This window comes from Cnephaeus nilssonii, assembly GCF_951640355.1.
Source record: "Cnephaeus nilssonii genome assembly, chromosome: 22".
Taxonomy (NCBI): domain Eukaryota; kingdom Metazoa; phylum Chordata; class Mammalia; order Chiroptera; family Vespertilionidae; genus Cnephaeus; species Cnephaeus nilssonii.
In genome coordinates this window covers 4372427-4389758 of record NC_137093.1, presented here as the reverse complement: position 1 = coordinate 4389758, position 17332 = coordinate 4372427, and the positions used below count along the sequence as shown (strand labels likewise).

General features: G+C 46.7%; 1 protein-coding gene across 1 annotated transcript in view; it reads right to left on the bottom strand.

Moving 5' to 3' along the window:
• Positions 1 to 933: 933 nt before the first annotated feature.
• The window catches only part of SPPL3 (signal peptide peptidase like 3), a 108118-nt gene continuing 91719 nt past the window's right edge, over positions 934 to 17332 (bottom strand). Inside the window, exons 5-11 of the mRNA XM_079762857.1 lie at positions 16770 to 16848; positions 13995 to 14107; positions 7400 to 7506; positions 6693 to 6856; positions 5544 to 5743; positions 4521 to 4630; positions 934 to 2127 (exon numbers count right to left, since the gene is read on the bottom strand). Of these exons, the coding sequence (XP_079618983.1) occupies positions 2056 to 2127; positions 4521 to 4630; positions 5544 to 5743; positions 6693 to 6856; positions 7400 to 7506; positions 13995 to 14107; positions 16770 to 16848 (845 nt within the window). The 3' untranslated portion in view covers positions 934 to 2055. The remainder of the gene's footprint in view (positions 2128 to 4520; positions 4631 to 5543; positions 5744 to 6692; positions 6857 to 7399; positions 7507 to 13994; positions 14108 to 16769; positions 16849 to 17332) is intronic.

Genomic DNA, 17332 nt, shown 5'->3' with positions numbered 1-17332 from the left:
CTCAGGAGTCCCGTGTCTTCCCCCCTAAACCTGCACAGAAGTGAGAACAAGAAATTACATTCCTCCTGTCTGGAATTCAGTTTTTGTATGAGAAGTTAGAAAAATTAAAATGACCAACTGCCAGACCAAATGACATTTCTATTATTGGCACTTGCCTTTAGTCATTCCGGAAGCCACCCCAGCCCGCCGCTGGGGAGCCCCCGCCTCCTGGAGCCGAGAAGAGCGTGGGCCTGGGCACCTCACCCCGGCCGGTGGCTCCGGAGAGGCTGCGCTCAGTCAGCGCTGGACCAGAGCTGGGCCCGTCCGGAGGGTCTCCGGTTCGCACTCCGGTGCAGACGGAGCAGGCAGGCGAGGGAGTCGGGTACCAACAACCAGAAGTGAAGAGGAGATGACCAAGTCTAGAAAGGAGTCATTTATTTTTAAAAAACAAACATCAAAACTAAAGACGAGGCGGCCCTCAGAGGATTTGAAGACACAGAGGAATGCACCGCCCTGGCGGCTTCCCACTCCCAAGGCCACGGCGCCACCAGGCCGAGGACCCACAGCGCACGGCTCATCACGCAGGTCAGGGCGGGCGGGCGGGCGGTCCCCTGCTGCGGGAGACGGAGACGCGCGCCCCGCTCCAGCCTCCGCGGTCGGTACGCAGGCCAATTCCAGGCTTCCCTCTGCCCCTGCACACTGGGCACTTCCTTACCAGGCGGGGCTGCTAGACAAAGGCTGGCGCACGGCACTCACACTGGTTACCATGGGAACGCTGCTCTCTGGCAAAGGCCGCAAAGGGGACAGGGCCGCTTGCTCTGCCCACAATTCCTGGAATATCTGGCGCATCCTGGAATGTGTGTGTGTGTGTGGGGGGGCACATGACATTTGTCCCCAATACCCAGTTGTCACCACAGGTAAACCAAGACTATAATCACAACAGCAAGGAGAGGATTGTGTTGTTTTTTCCTTTTTTTTTTCTTAAAGGAGTGAGGGCATGGAAAATACAGCACACCAATGAAACAAAATGCCAAAAAAAAAAAATACAAAAAAATAGAAAATAGAAAAATGTATTTACAAGTAGTCCATTACTATGATCAGAAGCACAAAGACGCCGGCTGCTATAATACATGCATCAGTTCAGGAAGGAAGGACTAAACGCTGCAAGGGAGAAGCCTGCAAAAACAAAAAGGGCCAAAAAGGTTTATCTTTTCATCCCTAATTTGCTATACTGACCACAACCAAATGAGATCCCCTAACGCCCATGAGTATATCAGTACAAACACTATACTGGTTTTTAACTGCACGCTCTGTCGTGGAGGGGAAGACAGCAGCTTTTCCATGTACAAGAAAGCCAGAGAAAACGGCTCTACATGCTAACAATCACAGCGAGCCCCTGTCTGCTACACAGCATGATCTTAGCAGGTTTTAGGTTTTGTTTATTCATACATATCTATGTGCGTGTGTATGTATAAAAACCGTGCCCCCATTCACTGCCGACACATCTGGGTGGACATGAACGCTTTACAATTCGTATGTGTATGTTGCAAGAAGTCACTCAATGTCTGTGGATTTAGTAAGTCATTTCACACCACAGAAAATATTTAATAAATCCAAAAAAAGGAAAGAAGAAGACAAGGACAGAAGAGCTTCTGTCTCAGTTCTCTGAAACGGAGTCCCCATTGGAAACTGATCCCAAAGTTCTTGAGGGTTCACTGAAGAAACTTCACTTTGCTAATGTTTTTCATCCTTTTAGTGTTCAAAAGGTACAGAACGACCCCATGCCGTTGTCAGCTTTAAACAGTCACACCGCCGTCTCCCACGGTAACAGTCTACTGCAGGTCCATGGAGCAGGAGAGGAAGGAGCGCTGGGGAGGGCCTGTCACCGAGAGGGACTCCACCTCCACCGCGGCGGGAGAGAGGATCCACGCAGGGCCCCAGCACCTCGCTCCTGCAAACGCAAAATCCAGTCCCACGTCAGTTCCTTAAACAGGCACACCTCCGAGTACCAGGCCAACTCCAAGGGAAACGTGTTGACAGCAAAGACTAGGATGGCCATCTGGTCACTGCGATCCATCATACTTCCAGGAATCGGGAGCTGCTGGCTTTGGAGTGGAATGGCTCAGACCACATCCGCCGCAGGTCACCCTGGGAAAAAGGAACGTGACTAAGTTCAGGCTTACACTGGAGGCACACGCACCTACAAGGCTTTTCTGATCCTCGGTCTCAGGCTGCTTCCACGGGACTCACTGAACAGAACCCACCATTCTTTGAAGAACTCCCTAGAAGAGCTCTTGGGCCCCTGGGGCAGGGAGGGGCTTTTACCAACCCCATCCAGCACAAATTCTATCACTTATGAGCCAGAGGACCTGAACAAGTTAATTTACCTGTCTGTTTCCTCATCTGTAAATGGAGTTAAAAACAGAAATCTTGGGAATAAGATAATGCTCTTATTTTCTATTTCTAAATGTCAGTCAGTTTTAGATTCCACATCAAAGTGAGATTATATGGTATTTGTTTTAAATGTCATGGTAAAATCCCTACTATTATTATATTAGTTTCTCCCTTTCTGTCCATTAATAATTGCTTTATGTATTTTAGATGCACAGACATTTACAATTATGTCCTCTTCATGGATTACTCCTTTACAATTATGTAATGTCCTTTTCTTTAACCCTTTGCACTCGCTTTTTTCTCGAGCTGCTACCGATGCTAACCGTGTCGAGTCATACTCGACATCCAAGTGTAAAAGGTTAATCTATTTAATCTGATATAAAGAGTTATTTCAGCTTTCTTTTCATTTCTGTTTGCATGGGATATCTTTTTCCATCCCTTTACTTTCAGTCTATGTCTTTCAAATTGAAGTAAGCAGCATTCAGCCACCCTATGTGTTTTTATTGGAGCATTTAATCCATTTACATTTAATATTATTGATAAGCATGTACTTAGGCCGTTTTGTTCAGTTTTATACATGTCCTCTATTTCTTTCTTCTTCTCCTGATCTCTTCCCTTGTGTTTTACTGTTTTGTTTAGTTACGGTTTCTTTTTGTATATATCTTTTGTTGGTTTGTGGCTACCATGACATTTATGTATAGCAGTCTATTTTAAACTGATAGGTGTTAAAAGTAAAAACAGAGGGTGGGGCAAAAGTAGGTTTACAGTTGTGGGAATGTGAAAGCGTTTATTCTTGTATTATTATGTAATAAATACTTTACTAAAGGCCTGGTGCACAGATTTGTGTACCGGTGGGGTCCCTTGGCCTGGCCTGTGGAGACCAGGCTGAAACCGGCTCTCCGACATTCCCTAAGGGGTCCCAGACTGCAAGAGGGCAGTTCTCAGGTGATGCATCCTGGAATCGGGCTCCCTCCTCTCTAGTTCCGGTGTATCACCTGAGAACTCCAGCTGCCAAATCACCACAGCTTGGCAGCTCCTGTGTTGAGCGGCTGCCCCCTGGTGGTCAGTGTGCATCATAGCTACCGGTTGGCCGGTCGCTTAGGCTTTTATATATATAGACGAACAATGGTAAACCTACTTTTGCTCCACCCTATATATATATTCTATAAGGACTACATTTTTACACCCCCTCCATGCTTTATGTTCTTGATGCCATATTTTAGATTTTTTTGTGTTGTGTATCTCCAAACTACTTATTTAAGATTTTTGTGTGTGTTTTTTTCCTTTCAGCCTTGGTCATAGCTTTTGTCTGATTTGCTGTATTTATTGAATATCTGGCTATACTGAGGCTTTTGGCATTTGATATTTCTGGTTATGGTCTTTCCTTTTCCATTTATTTTCTGTCTGGATAATTATCCATTGGTGTGAATGGGGTATTAAAAGGAGGCCAGGTGCGTGCAATAATGCCCTGTTGATCCTGCCTGCTCCTTTGTTCAGGCAGAAATAGCTCCAGCCACGTATCTAGGAATACACTGCAGAGATCTTGCAGGCAGGACAGAGCCCTGCCCACCCTATGGAGGTGGAGAGAGGAACCGTCAATGATGGTGCTCACCCCCCCCCCCCCCGACCCCGGGGTACTCCTCGGCTCTCTAGTCTTTATCTGGTTTGCTGTACTGAGTGGTCCCCTGTAGGAGAGACCTCTGTGCAGGCTTTAAGGGCCCAGTAGTTTTGGAAAGCCACGTGTAGCCAAGCAGGCCCTACAGCACCCGGGGCACTAAGCCTGCCGGCAGAGCAGCTCGCTGGAGAAAGGCCAGGTGGGTGTGTTGGCCCTGCTGCTTCTGCTTGCTCCTACTTCAACCCTGAATGCAGAGCATTGAGAGCTGTTAGGTGCTGCTTTTAAGAGAAGTCTACAGCTGGCTCTAGGGTGCCCGTTAATGACCCAGGAGCAGGGGGCGCCGTGGTCTAACTCAGTGGCTGCCAGAATCTGGAAGATGCTGCTAAGATCAGGTTAGTAAAATGAAAGAACAAGACCCCGCTGTCAAGATCAGGGGCTTAGGTAGAACCACCTCCAGCAAGGAGAATACATACCCAAATCCAAGATCAACGCCAAGTTATTGCTCTCACAGGTTTATAACTGCTTCTCTCACCTTTAAGTAGGCCATCGTGAGGAGTGGCAATAAGGTAAATGGCACCAAATAGAGGAGGGCAGGTTGCGCTGCTCGGTGAATGCGAGATGCCACAGTAGCAGTGAGCAGACCTGTGAGGATAGAGAAGCATTCGAGAGTGAGGGCCAGGGGCCAGCCCTGCGAGGGGACGGTCACATTAGAGATATACGCCCTCTGGTGCCAAGACACATCCAGCAACAGGCATGTTCCAGCCAACGGGCAGGTTATTAAGTGTCTAGCTCGAGCAGTTAAAGAAACATGGACAGCACAGTTTAAAAAGAAATCCTTGAATTCCAAGGACCTGTGACCAACTCCCACTTCAGCCCTCAGTGTGCCTGGCCTCCCTCTCTCTACTGTGGTATGTGATGTTGGACTTGGAAGCAAAAGACCTGGGTTCAAGTTTCAACTCTGCTACTTCCAAAGCTTTGTAACCTTGGTTAAGGCATTTCACCTCTGGGAGCCTCCCAACAGTTGTCTGATGGGGGTAACACCTTTGCTCTGTCCCCTCAGAGTTTGGGACTGAAATGAACCATGTACATGCAAGTGCAATGGAATCAGTGACGTGCTGCAGGAGGTATTGCAGGGGCAGGCGGGTTACCCTGTTCCGATCTGCCTGTAAGTGAGCTGGCTGGAGAAAAGCTGGCCTAGGGAGAGTCCGAAGTGACAGAACAAATGAAGGGAAATATACGTGACTTCAATAAGCTTGAGATTTTTAATTAAGCGTATAGACTGACCCATGATCATTATGTGGCAGGTGTTCTTGGCTTTGAGGCCAAACAGTACTCTTACTACAATGTTCTTCAGACAGCAAACTGGGCGGGCCAGCACAGTCAGCACCTGTCATCTCATGGGCGTGGGCGGTGTTTTCCTGGGTGGTTATCTATTAACAGCAAGCAACTGCTGCTCTCCTTCCACCCAGGGTCTGCAGCTGGAAGACCTGATTTAATTCCAGGGAGGAGGACAGCCAGAGAGGGGATCCAAATGCAGTGTCCGAGTCTCTCTTACCTACGAAGTATCCGATGAGGGTGCAGTGAAAGTAGGAGACCTTCTGCATGCGTCCAGAGATGTTGGCGGGTCCAGAGGCGCCGCAGGAGTCACCGTTGGCTTGTTTTTTGTAGTTGTCATAACGAAGGACAAAGCACAACAGGAGTCCGGGCATCACAATGTCTCCAATGCCCAGCATAGAGAAGTGACTGCCAGTGGAGCTGGAAGGCAGTGTCAGAGGTCAGGGAGGCCACGCTGTAAAACCCTGCTCTCCTCCTCTGGGCAGTCTGTCAGCTTTTTATTTTTATTTTTTTTAAAAAATATATTTTTTTATTGATTTTTAACAGAGAGGAAGAGAGAAGGGGTAGAGAGCCAGAAACATCGACCAGCTGCCTCCTGCACACCCCCCACCGGGGATGTGCCTGCAACCAATGTACATGCCCTTGACCGGAATCGAACCTGGGACCCTTCAGTCCGCAGTCCGACGCTCTATCCACTGAGCCAAACCGGTTTTGGCAATCTGTCAGCTTTTAAGAAGTCAGAGAACTTATCTGAATGGCAGATGAGAATCTCTGCTGGTTCATGATAGGTCTGAAGAGTTTAGAGATTAAAAGCCACAAGAGCACTAGCAATAAAGTCTTCCCCCGCCCTCAGTGCTGCGGAGAGCACCTTGTAGATGACTGCAAGTGACCATGTAAGCACTGCCCTCTCTAGAAATGCCAAGCAATTCACTGTCACACCTTCACTGCTGAGACGTCAAATAAGCACCCAACTACTACCAGACACAGGAGATTAAAGCAACACATTAATTTTTTCAGGATTCTATTACCAGGAACTGTATAATTTAAGCATTAGGACGTATTTTTACAAATGTCTTAGAAGTAGAAAGATCCAGAATCCCCTGTTAATATATTTTGAAGTTGGCTGGAAAGTATTAACAGTAATAACCTATGGTTATTTGATAACGTTAGTCAATAATAAAAAGCAGCACCTGTATCCCTTAGTGATAAACCTTTGCAAGTCAAGTCAACATTCTTCCTCATTTGTAAGATGGAGATGCTGACTCACACCCTTCCCAGTCTAGGATTAAAATGTGGATGACAAAGACCAACTAATGAAGGCACAGGAAGGCGTGTGCTCGCTGTCCTGAGCCTGGTGTGTCAGTCCTACCTCGGGAAAACCAGTTTTCCAGGCAGAGACAGGCGAGGAACGTCGCGCCCAACATTGGGCCCCAAGTGCAGCTTCCGGGAAAGCACATCGAGGGGATTGTCAGCTGGCTGGGTGGCCACCTTCACCATGACGTTGCTATTGAAGATGTAGGCGGAGAAAAACACCTGCCGAAGAGAGAGTCTCCTTTAAGAGAGGGAGTTAGAAGCAACCTGCCCTTTTTGTTCGTAAGAGCAGAGCTGCAGCAAACTGTGACAGCAAGCTTTTGTTTTTGTTAATCCTCACCCGAGGGTATTTTTCCATTGATTTTTAGAGAAACATTGATGTGAGAGAGACATTGATTGGTTGCCTCCTGCACATCCCCACGATCAGGGCCGACAATGGAGCCTGCAACCAAGGTACCTGCCCTTGACCGGAATCGAACCGGGACCCTTCACTTCTTGGACTGATGCTCGACGCACTGAGCCAAATGGGCTAGGGCCATCAAGCTTTTTTGACTGCATGCTCTGAGGCAGAGAACTTTGCCTACTCCCTCTCCCACCATAACTATCACACACGTATTGTCTTCTGTAACACGTCAACCAGCTGCCGGCTCACCTTGTAACACAGACAGCTCAGGACTGGAGGGGGTGGCCTTAGACAGGCGGTACCCCGGCCAGCCAGACTCCAATTACACACAAAGGAGAGCAGCGGCTTCCACAGACACTTACCCAGAAGACATCATAGATGAGGAGCCCTGAGAGAAGCAGGCAGGAGACCTTGAGGCTGGGCAGGCGGACGAAGGCGATCATGGCGACACAGAGGCCCATGGCCAGGGCTGGGGAGGAGACAGCAGTCAGTGTGCAGTACAGGCTGTTCAGCTTGTAAATCCAACCACGTTGGAAGCCCCCTCAACAATCAGGCAGCCTTCAGCTCTGGTCCAAGAATGTACACCCTCCAGTGCAAAAGTGCCCGCTTCAGCCCATTGTGACCTGCTGGTACTTGGGGGATCCCTTCTCTCACACTCAGAGAGTGTCCCACTGTGTGAGGCCAGGAGGGTCTCCATTCTGACAAAGCTCCAAGACAGGCTCAGCCGTGGGCCTCGGGCCTCTGTCTCCTGCCTCCCCCATTCCTGCAGATTCATCCTCCCTGCTCCTTGCTTTCAAGTTAATCCACCCTCTACGGCATCCCCTTTCATTTCCTCAGGGACACTGTCCCAGCGATTCATGCCTCTCTGTCCCTGCCCCTCTCAAAATCTGGCACAGGATGTATCCTTTTAAAAATTCTCTCTCCTCACAACTGAAAGGTAAGGTCCTCGAGGGCAAGGCTTCCATCCCATCCCGGAGCCTATGACGGCCTGGCAGATGAATGGTCTCTCCTTGCCTTCAGCTCTCCCTCCCGTCTCCGGAGAACAGGCCTGATTCCTGGACTTCCTGGGGGCTCTCACTGCAGTGGGATGCCAGGAGAGCTGCTCAACCAGGGCCTGCCCTCAGTGTGCACGTCCTGCTGCTCCGAGGCCACGCACATGTGATCGCACTGTTCAGCACATACCATGTTCTTCCCTGCTCTGCCCAGGGGGCCCTGACCTGGCTTCTTCCCTGGAAATTCATCCTCGTTCTTAAGAGGCCAGGACAGAAAGCCCTTCCTGACCTGGCCAGATTAAGCTGCTGTTTTCTTTGCGTCCATTTTACAATAGTATCATTATTTATACACACGAAGTTTATTCCCTAAGCTGTGTGCTCCTCGTAAACAGAAACCATGGCTTATCTGTTCCTCTGGATCCCCAGCAACTGACATTCAACAAATATTTGCTGAATAAATGAAAAATTATGTTCTATCACTATCAGCTTCAAATTCCAAATTAGTCTAAGAAAAGCAAGTAAAGCCATATTACAGGCGTGTATCATTTTAAAAATGTTGGTAAATTGTCAATGTATGTAACAAAGTGGGCAGATACAGGCATATCTGAGAGGCATTATGGGTTAGGTCCCAGACTACCACAATAAAGTGAGTATCGCAATAAAGAGTCATATTCTTTTTGCTAGTGGAGGGTCCTGCCCTCAGTTTGTGAAAAATGCAGTATCTGTGAAGCCCACTAAAGTGAAGCGTAATAAAACGAGGCATACATGTGTAACAGTTGGGCATACCCAGGATGTAGCAATTCAACTAATATTTAATGAGTTCCTACTTTAGGTATGGTGTTGCATAAACAGAAGAGAAAAATAATTCCCATCCCTACAACAGAGAAGGGTTGAAAAACAGTAAAATTAGGAAGAAAAACTCTCTCTATTCCTCCTGTCATTTTTGTTACCAGGCATTCACGGGGCTCCAGTGTGTATTTTGGAGAGCTGTGATAAAGACCTAATGCCCGGCTTTATAATAATCTAGGAGGCTCATTTTACTAGGGTCTCCTTCAGAACCAAACTGGTAGAATATATGCCAATGCATGCCATTTCAAAGGAATGTAACGGACTGTATTAGTCAATTAGGCTTTGCAAAGATTCAAACTTTTCAAGTTGCAAGCTGAACTCTGTTTAAGGCGTTAAGAAATGTACTTGAGACCCACTTAGAACCACCCCACACTGATTTCTTAATAACGAGGTTCCCCAGAGACACACGCTGGCCGTGCTGCCGGTAAATAGCCGGCGGTGTGAGCTCTGCCGGCTCGGGGACGAGAGTGGTCAGCGGGGGAAGAGCCCCTGGGACCGGCTGGGAACTGACGACCGGAGAGCAGACCGAAGGAGGAACGCTGGCCGCAGTGACGCTGTGGGGTAGCAAGAGGTGATCTTTTCAGGAACTTAAAGTGATACACGGAGTGGAAAGCATCAAGGGAACCAAGGAAGAAATGAAGACCTGAGGTGGGCAGTGCGGGTCAGAGGACTGACTGCTGATAACAGAGGGGTGCGGGAACCCACGGGCGGACAAGCAAAAGGGCAGGCTCCCGAGGTTAAATGCACATGCCTCTGACACATGCAGCTGAGTGGTCCATTCAGAACTTGTCTATTCAATTTACCGTTCAATCGCTTAATCCTAAGCCAGCAGGAACCTTTACAGGTCTCCAAGCATCACTCATGCTTAATCACTCATCTTACGCTAAACCTACTTACCTAGGCCAGACCAAGCAGACCAGACAAAATTCTGCTCAGTGACAGAATTTTCCATGACTTAGACCAGCGATTTTCCAACGTTTCATCTCCTGGCACCCATAAACTAATTACTAAAATTCTGCAGCACACCAAAAAATATATTTTTTGCTAATCTGACAAGAAAAATAGGTATAATTTTGATTCATTCACAATGGACAGCAATTGTTGTGTTGGCTGTTGACATTTTTTAATTTGACAATCTCAGGGAAAAGAGGTCAGTGCCCCTGACTAAACAGTCAGGTACTGCATGTTTTAAAAATTCTTGCAGCACACCAGTTGAAAATCGCGGCTCTAGACAATGTCATTCTATCTCTAAGCTTCCAAACAAGAAACTCTGGGTTCATTTTCAATTTATCACATCTTTCATGTATGTACACTCACTTTGTAGCCATTGTGTGGTGTGAGTCCTTACTGTTACTGCAAACCTTGGTCAGCTTCCCCACACTTCCTCTCCCACTTCCTCTTCACTGCCACTGTACAAATCAGTTCACAGCATGCCCTGCCTCAAGGCCACCAGGCTCCCCGCTCTGAGGTGGATCAGTCTATGCCATAGCCGCGCACCCTCAGGCACAGCTCACAGAAGAGTGCTGTGCACACAGGCTGGCCGCAGGCTCCATCTCCCTGTATCTCTGTTCTTTACTTTCTTTCTTTCCTTTTTTAATTAGATTTCAGAGACAGGAAGGGAGAGGGAGAAACAGAAACACCAATGATGAGAGAGAATCACTGATTGCTGCCTCCTGCACGCACGCCCCCTACGGGGGATTGAGCGCACAACCCGGGCATGTGCCCTGACAGGAATCAAACCCTGACCTCCTGGTTCATGGGTTGACGCTCAACCAGAGCCACACCGGCTGGGCTATTCCTATTCTTCAACCTCTCCTCTCCAGTGAGCAATAACCTCTTTCCATGCCAACCAAGTCTCCCTACTGTCCTTGAAGTTCCATGTTTGAAGAAGCGGAAAGCATCCCTTTTGAGCACTTCAGAGAAGGTTCTTAATATAAGTCTTTTGAATGAATATCACTCCTACACCCAAATATTGCTACAAGCTATGTCTTACCACTGAAACAACTATTCATCTAGTTTGCTTCTCTTTTTTGTCATTCTTTCATTCAAGTAACTCTGAACAATCTTACTTTCTCCTAAGGGCTTTTCCAAGCCCAAATGAAGAGAGATGATTCCTTCCCTTGCTCCATGCTGCTTGAGAAACTCCCAAGACTCCCTAATAGCTTGACCGACAAACTTACCTTTTGGTTAAATGTAAATTAAGCAACAGTGTTAGGGAAGTAAATTATTAATCTTAGCTACTTAGCTATAATTACTTCCAATTTATTACTGATATAATCTCTGCTATCACCTTGTCTTCCACATCCAGCAGGGGAAGGACAGACAGAGACACCAAACGGAGCTTAAATGTTCTTGAAAAGCATTATGTAACCTGTAAGGGCTTAAGCCGTCTTGCTTCTAAGATCTCTAGATAGCTAAGCCCTATGTGGACTAAGTGCCAGAGTCTAGTATTTTAAAACAAAAAAACTGATTTCTAGATTTCTGACACTAAACATTTTCTAGTCATAGCTTAGTAGCAAGTGCTGTAGAGTGAAGGGCTGGCTAGACATCTGTGAAGACTCTTCTAGTCTCTGAGCTGGTCAGGGGATGCAGACTGTGAGCCTGGTCAAACGATCCTTGAACACTAGGTCTGTGTGCACAAGACTCATCAGCTTTTCGCTAACACACCACACCACCTATCGATCAAACCCTTTAAAAATTCTTGCAGCACACCAGTTGAAAATTGCGGCTCTAGACAATGTCATTCTATCTCTAAGCTTCCAAATAAGAAACTCTGGGTTCATTTTCAATTTATCACATCTTTCATGTATGTACACTCACTTTGTAGCCATTGTGTGGTGTGAGTCCTTACTGTTACTGCAAATAACAATATTGTTATTTGCCTGGTCGCCCCTAACTGCCCCCCTCCCCCCACCGGCCTGATTGCCTCTAACTGCCCCCCCACTGCTGGCCAGGTCGCCCCCAACTGCCCCCACCGGCCTGGTCACCCCTTACTGCACCCCCTGCTGGCCTGGTCGCCCCCAACTGCCCACCTCCTGCCAGCCTGATTGCCCCCAACTGCTCCCCCCCGCCGGCCTAGTGACCCCGCACTGCCCCCACTGCTGGCCCGGTCACCCCTCACAGCCTGCTGTTCAGTCGTTTGGTCGCCCCTCACTAACCCCCCTGCCGGCCTGGTCATAGGCAGCCATCTTTGTGAGGGTGTGATGGTCAATTTGCATATTATCACTTTATTATATAGGCTGTTCACTCTAGTTGAAAGAGTGGCACCTGGAGCTTCGTCGGCTCATTTCACATAACGTTTGTGTAGGTGGAGTAAAATAAGTGCTCAATTTATACCTGTGCTATTAGTTCAACCATTCTGCTACAGAAATCAAGAGTTAATCTCAGGAAAAGTCAAACACATGTGCCACGGCATCACTCTCAACACCTAGTATACTAGTATATAAAATAGACATCACCCTGCTCCCACAAGCTGGGCGAGCAGCTCGTGTGACTCTTGGATGTAATGTCTGTTTCTCAACTTACTCTTTATCAACCTCCAGAAGCACTGAAGTACAAAACACCAATTCCTAAGAATACCGAAAGCACTGATACTCAATTTGGAAAATGTAGCAGTTCTGACAACCACTTGAACATTTTAAACACTGTACTTCAGAATGCTTACATGCACAATGGGCACTAAGGTACTGAAGCAGATGATCACAGTAAATATTTTTTATACGGCAATGTATGATGCTAAAATAACACCAAAGTAGTCAGAAATCAGCAAAGGTGAATCACAGCAGGGAGCAGGCACTGGTGATTTTGACTCACTGTATGTAAGTCTAAAGGTTAACCTGACCTGTAACCTCAAGGAACCGCTTTTGACTTTGAATATTTGGTATATGATAGGCACTCAAAAAAATTTGAATAACAACTATGACAACAAATATATACAAACAAATTATATATTTATATAGTTACAAATATATATGTTTAAATTTTTTAAGGTTATCAAACAGTAAAATTGACAGTTGTTCTTTAGATGTATGATTCTGTGAATTCTAACAGATTTATAGAACTACCACCACACTCAGTGTATGGAACAGCTGTACCACCCCAATAAAATCCCTGTGCTATTTCTTTATATTCAAACTCTTCTCTCCATAGAACCACTGGCAACCACTGATCTATTCTCCATCAATATAATTTTATCTTCTTAAGCAAAAAACATATTTAAAAATAAGTATATCACGTATTTTGTATGTTTTTTAAGAAGTACCTTTTTCGGTAATTATCACCTTTGATTAAAATAACATGCCATTCAAATATAATTTTACAGAGCTTACAATCCACTCTATAGTTTCTTCCCTGTTAATATGCAGTTTCTTCACTAATTAATTTCGTACATATAAATTTCAAATCCTTCCACTGGTTAAAATAACTTATGAGAGAAAAAAATCTCTTGAAATAGAAGGGTAAGATTTTAGTTTCCCTTAGGTTTAAAATTTCTTCTCTATTAAGACTATATTATTGATTCCGGATTACAGGGGGGGGAAAATAGAGTTTAAAATCCTTTTTGTTAAATTCTATCCAATTTGACCATGAGCAGAAGAACATCCTTGGTTTTGAACTGTCCAGAAGAGGCAAATTCAGAGACACAAAGTAGTCTAGTGGGTGACTGGGCCTGGGTGTGGGGGGGTGGGGCGCAAGGGGAAGTGATTGCTACTGGGTATGTGTTTTAAAGCAGCGGTCGCCAACCTTTCGGACCTCACGGACCACCGGTTGGCAACCGGTTTTAGAGGTTGGGTGATAAAAATGCACTAAAATCGACTGTAGTGATGGTTGTACAACTCTGTGATTATACCAAAAACCACTGAATCATACACTTTAAATAGGTAAATTGTGTGTGGTATGTATGTGAATTATACCTCAAAAAAGCTCTTCTTAAAAAATCTTTAAAATGTGGGTAAAAATAATAAAAAACTCAATGATACATAACACTACCTTTGGATACCTAATATTCATGGTAATCAAAAGAAGTATGACTAATACACAGACAGCAGAGGAAGGGGGGACCCAATTTAACTACCTATAAACTACATTGGAATTTTAACATCACATGTTAGTTACTCACCATCCATGAGGAGCCAATGGCCAGTGAGAACCCAGATGAGGACAAGCATGACAGACAGAGAGAAGGACAGGAGCTCAGCAGCAGTGAAACGTCCACAGCAACCAAAGGAAATCCTGGAAACACATGACATTTACTGGACTAACGGGCAACACATTTCATTCCCTAGCCAAGCTCTCTTCTGGTTCTTCATGATCAGAGTTCACCAGGGCCAGATTAGAGTAAGAGGCAAGTATCTATGTACCTGGCTATAAAAATAACCAAACCTCTTAGAGTAAACTACAGAGAGCTCAGAGAATTATATTTCTGAACCCATCTGATAATGTACTTTTAAAAAAATGTATAATTTTTTTTTATTGATTTCAGAGAGGAAGGGACAGGGAGAGGATAGAAACATCAATGATGAGAGAGAATCATTGATTGGCTGTCTCCTGCGTGCCCCCTACGGGGGATCGAGCCCACAGCCAAGGCATGTGCCCTTGACTGGAATCGAAACTGGGACCCTTCAGTCGGCAAGCCAATGCTCTATCCACTGAGCCAAACCAGCTAGGGCTGATAATGTACTTTTTATCCCAAATTATCAACATGAGTTTTTAGAAGTTTAAAGTGACAACATCAATCTTTGAAGATTCTAAGTACAGGGGAAATTCTATTATATGAGGAAGACATTAAAGAATGTTAATAATTCAATTCATTTAGCAAGGATGAATTAATACTTATAACTAATGGCCCGGTGCACAAAATTCGTGCACGGGGGTGGGGGTGGGGGAGGTGGGGGTGGGGGGAAGGGGTGTCCCTCAACCTGGCCTGCACCCTCTCCAATCTGGGACCCCACGAAGGATGTCCTACTGCCGGTTTACAGGGAACGGGCCTAAACCTGCAGTCGGACATCCCTCTCACAATCCGGGACTGCTGGCTCCTAACCGCTCACCTGCCTGCCTGCCTGATTGCCCCTAACCACTCTGCCTACCAGCCTACTCACCCCCAAATACTGCCCCCCCGCTGGCCTGCTCACCTCCAACTGCCCCCCCTGTTGGCCTGCTCACCCCTACCTTCCCTCCCCACTGGCCTGCTCACCCCCAACTGCCCCCCTGCTGGCCTGCTCACTCTAAACTGCCCCCCACCGCTGTCCTGATCACCCCCAACTGACCCCCACTGATGGCTTGCTTGCCCCCAACTGGCCCCCCTGCTGGTCTGCTCACCCCCAACTGCCCCCCACCCCCGCCAGCCTGATCACCCCCAACTGCCCTCCCCTCTTGGCCTCTAACTGTCTCTACCTCGGCCCCACCACCATGGCTTTGTCCAGAAGAACATCCGGAAGGTCTCCTGGAAGGTCTCCTAGTCTAATTAGCATATTACCCTTTTATTAGTATAGGTAGAGGCCTGGTACATGGGTGGGGGCTGGCTGGTTTGCCCTGAAGGGTGTCCCGGATCAGAGTGGGGGTTCCCTTGGGGCGTGGGGCGGCTGAGGGGCCATGGTTTGCAGGCCAGCCACGCCCCCATGGAGGGTCCCTGCTGGGGGGGGCGGGGCATGGCCAGCCTGGGTGCGGGGCTGAGGGCTGTTATCAAGCTGGCCACATTCCCTTCAGGGTGGGGATTCCCGCTGGGGTACCTGGCCAGTCTGGGTGAGGGGCTGATGGCTGTTTGCAGGCTGGCCACCCCCCCCAGCAGGGATTCTTACTCCATGGGGGTGTGGCGGGTCCCACTGGGGTTCCTGGCCAGCCTGGGTGAGGGGCTGAGGGCCATTTTCAGGCTGGCCACACCCCCTTCAGGGTGGGGGTCCCCACTGGGGTGCCTGGCCAGCCTGGGTAAGGGGCTGAGGACTGTTTTCAGGCTGGCCACGCCCCCCAGTGACCCAGGCTCCCAGCCCCTCCTTTTTTTTTTTTTCCTCCAGCCACTCCTTGAGCGGCGGCCGGGGCAGGCGGGAAGCTTGGCTTCCTCTGTTGCTGGGAACAACCCAAGCCTCCTGCTTGCTCCAGCTCTGTGGCCGTCGCCATCTTCGTTGGGTTAATTTGCATACTTGCTCCTGATTGGCTGGTGGGCGTAGCAGAGGGATAGTCAATTTGCATGTTTCTCTTTTATTAGTGTAGATAAATCTATCTGATTATCACTAATTCCTGGGAATATTAGCTGCCCCAAGTGATGGTTTCCTAAGTGCATATAGCATCTCCATCAACAACAGACTTCTGTTTCCATGGAGCAATAGCTGTAGGAGTTAAGGTGTGAACAATGGGATTAAACTAAAGATAAAAGGCAAAGAATGTCAGAGTCGACCACGATTTTCATATTCCACTAACTCACTAGTAAAAGAATGAAAGCGCTGCTTTAAAAGGAAAAGTCTCATCTTTCAATAAGCTAAGCAGGAAGCATATTACAAGGACTCTGACTTCCTAGCATTTGTTTATATTTCCTCTGCTATGAAAAGGTGCAAAAGGAAGTGTTACCATCTTCCAATTTTAAAAATCAAACATCTCACTCCCCAGTTTTCTAGCATGTGTGAGCTCCAGTCAATACAAGAATAAGAAATTTAGACCTGGCCCTGGCCAGGTAGCTCAGTCAGTATCGTCCAATATGCAAAGGCTGTGGGTTCTAACCCCGATCAGGGCACATACAAGAAGCAACCAATGAATGAATAAATAAGTGCAACAAATCTCTCTCTCTCTCTCTCAAATCAATCAATAAAAATTAAAAAAAAAGAAATTTAGACTCCTAATAATGCTAACAAGTGTGGAAAAAAAACCATACAAGTTTATAATTTAGAGGAAATTTCCAACTTACTTGTTCTGAGGTGAACAGGGTCTTGTTAAATACTGGCACATCGGGAGAAGAAGAAAAGCAAAAGCTATCGTTGCAAGAACTACAGAGAGAAAATGTATAGTTAAATTTTGTTGTGTGTGATTTATTTTCCCATTATAAAAAATGGCATGACTTATGGAAACGTAATCATTTCCCAGAATACTTTTCTCGGCAAGTAGATACAATCAAATTAACCAGAGAAGAAAAGTATTTTCCTTCAGCATCGCACAGATAAGCTCTTTTAAAAAAAAAAGTGCCTGATTTGAATGAAGTAGGGGAGGCATAGGTCGATTTTCTCATTCTCTTCTATCTCAACAAGAAGAGATAAATAGCGGGCTAAGGTATTATCCCCTAACAAGTCTAGCATTTTGTTCATATATTATACATTTCCATCATTGCTTAGCTTAAAAACTGATCAGAGAGCTGACAGTCGAATTACCTTGATTAGATATCAATGTTTCTACCTGTGGAAATATCAGTAAGGGTTGCCAATGACCACTGAGCCAAACTGGACTTTCTGGTAACCTACCAGACAAGGAGCCACA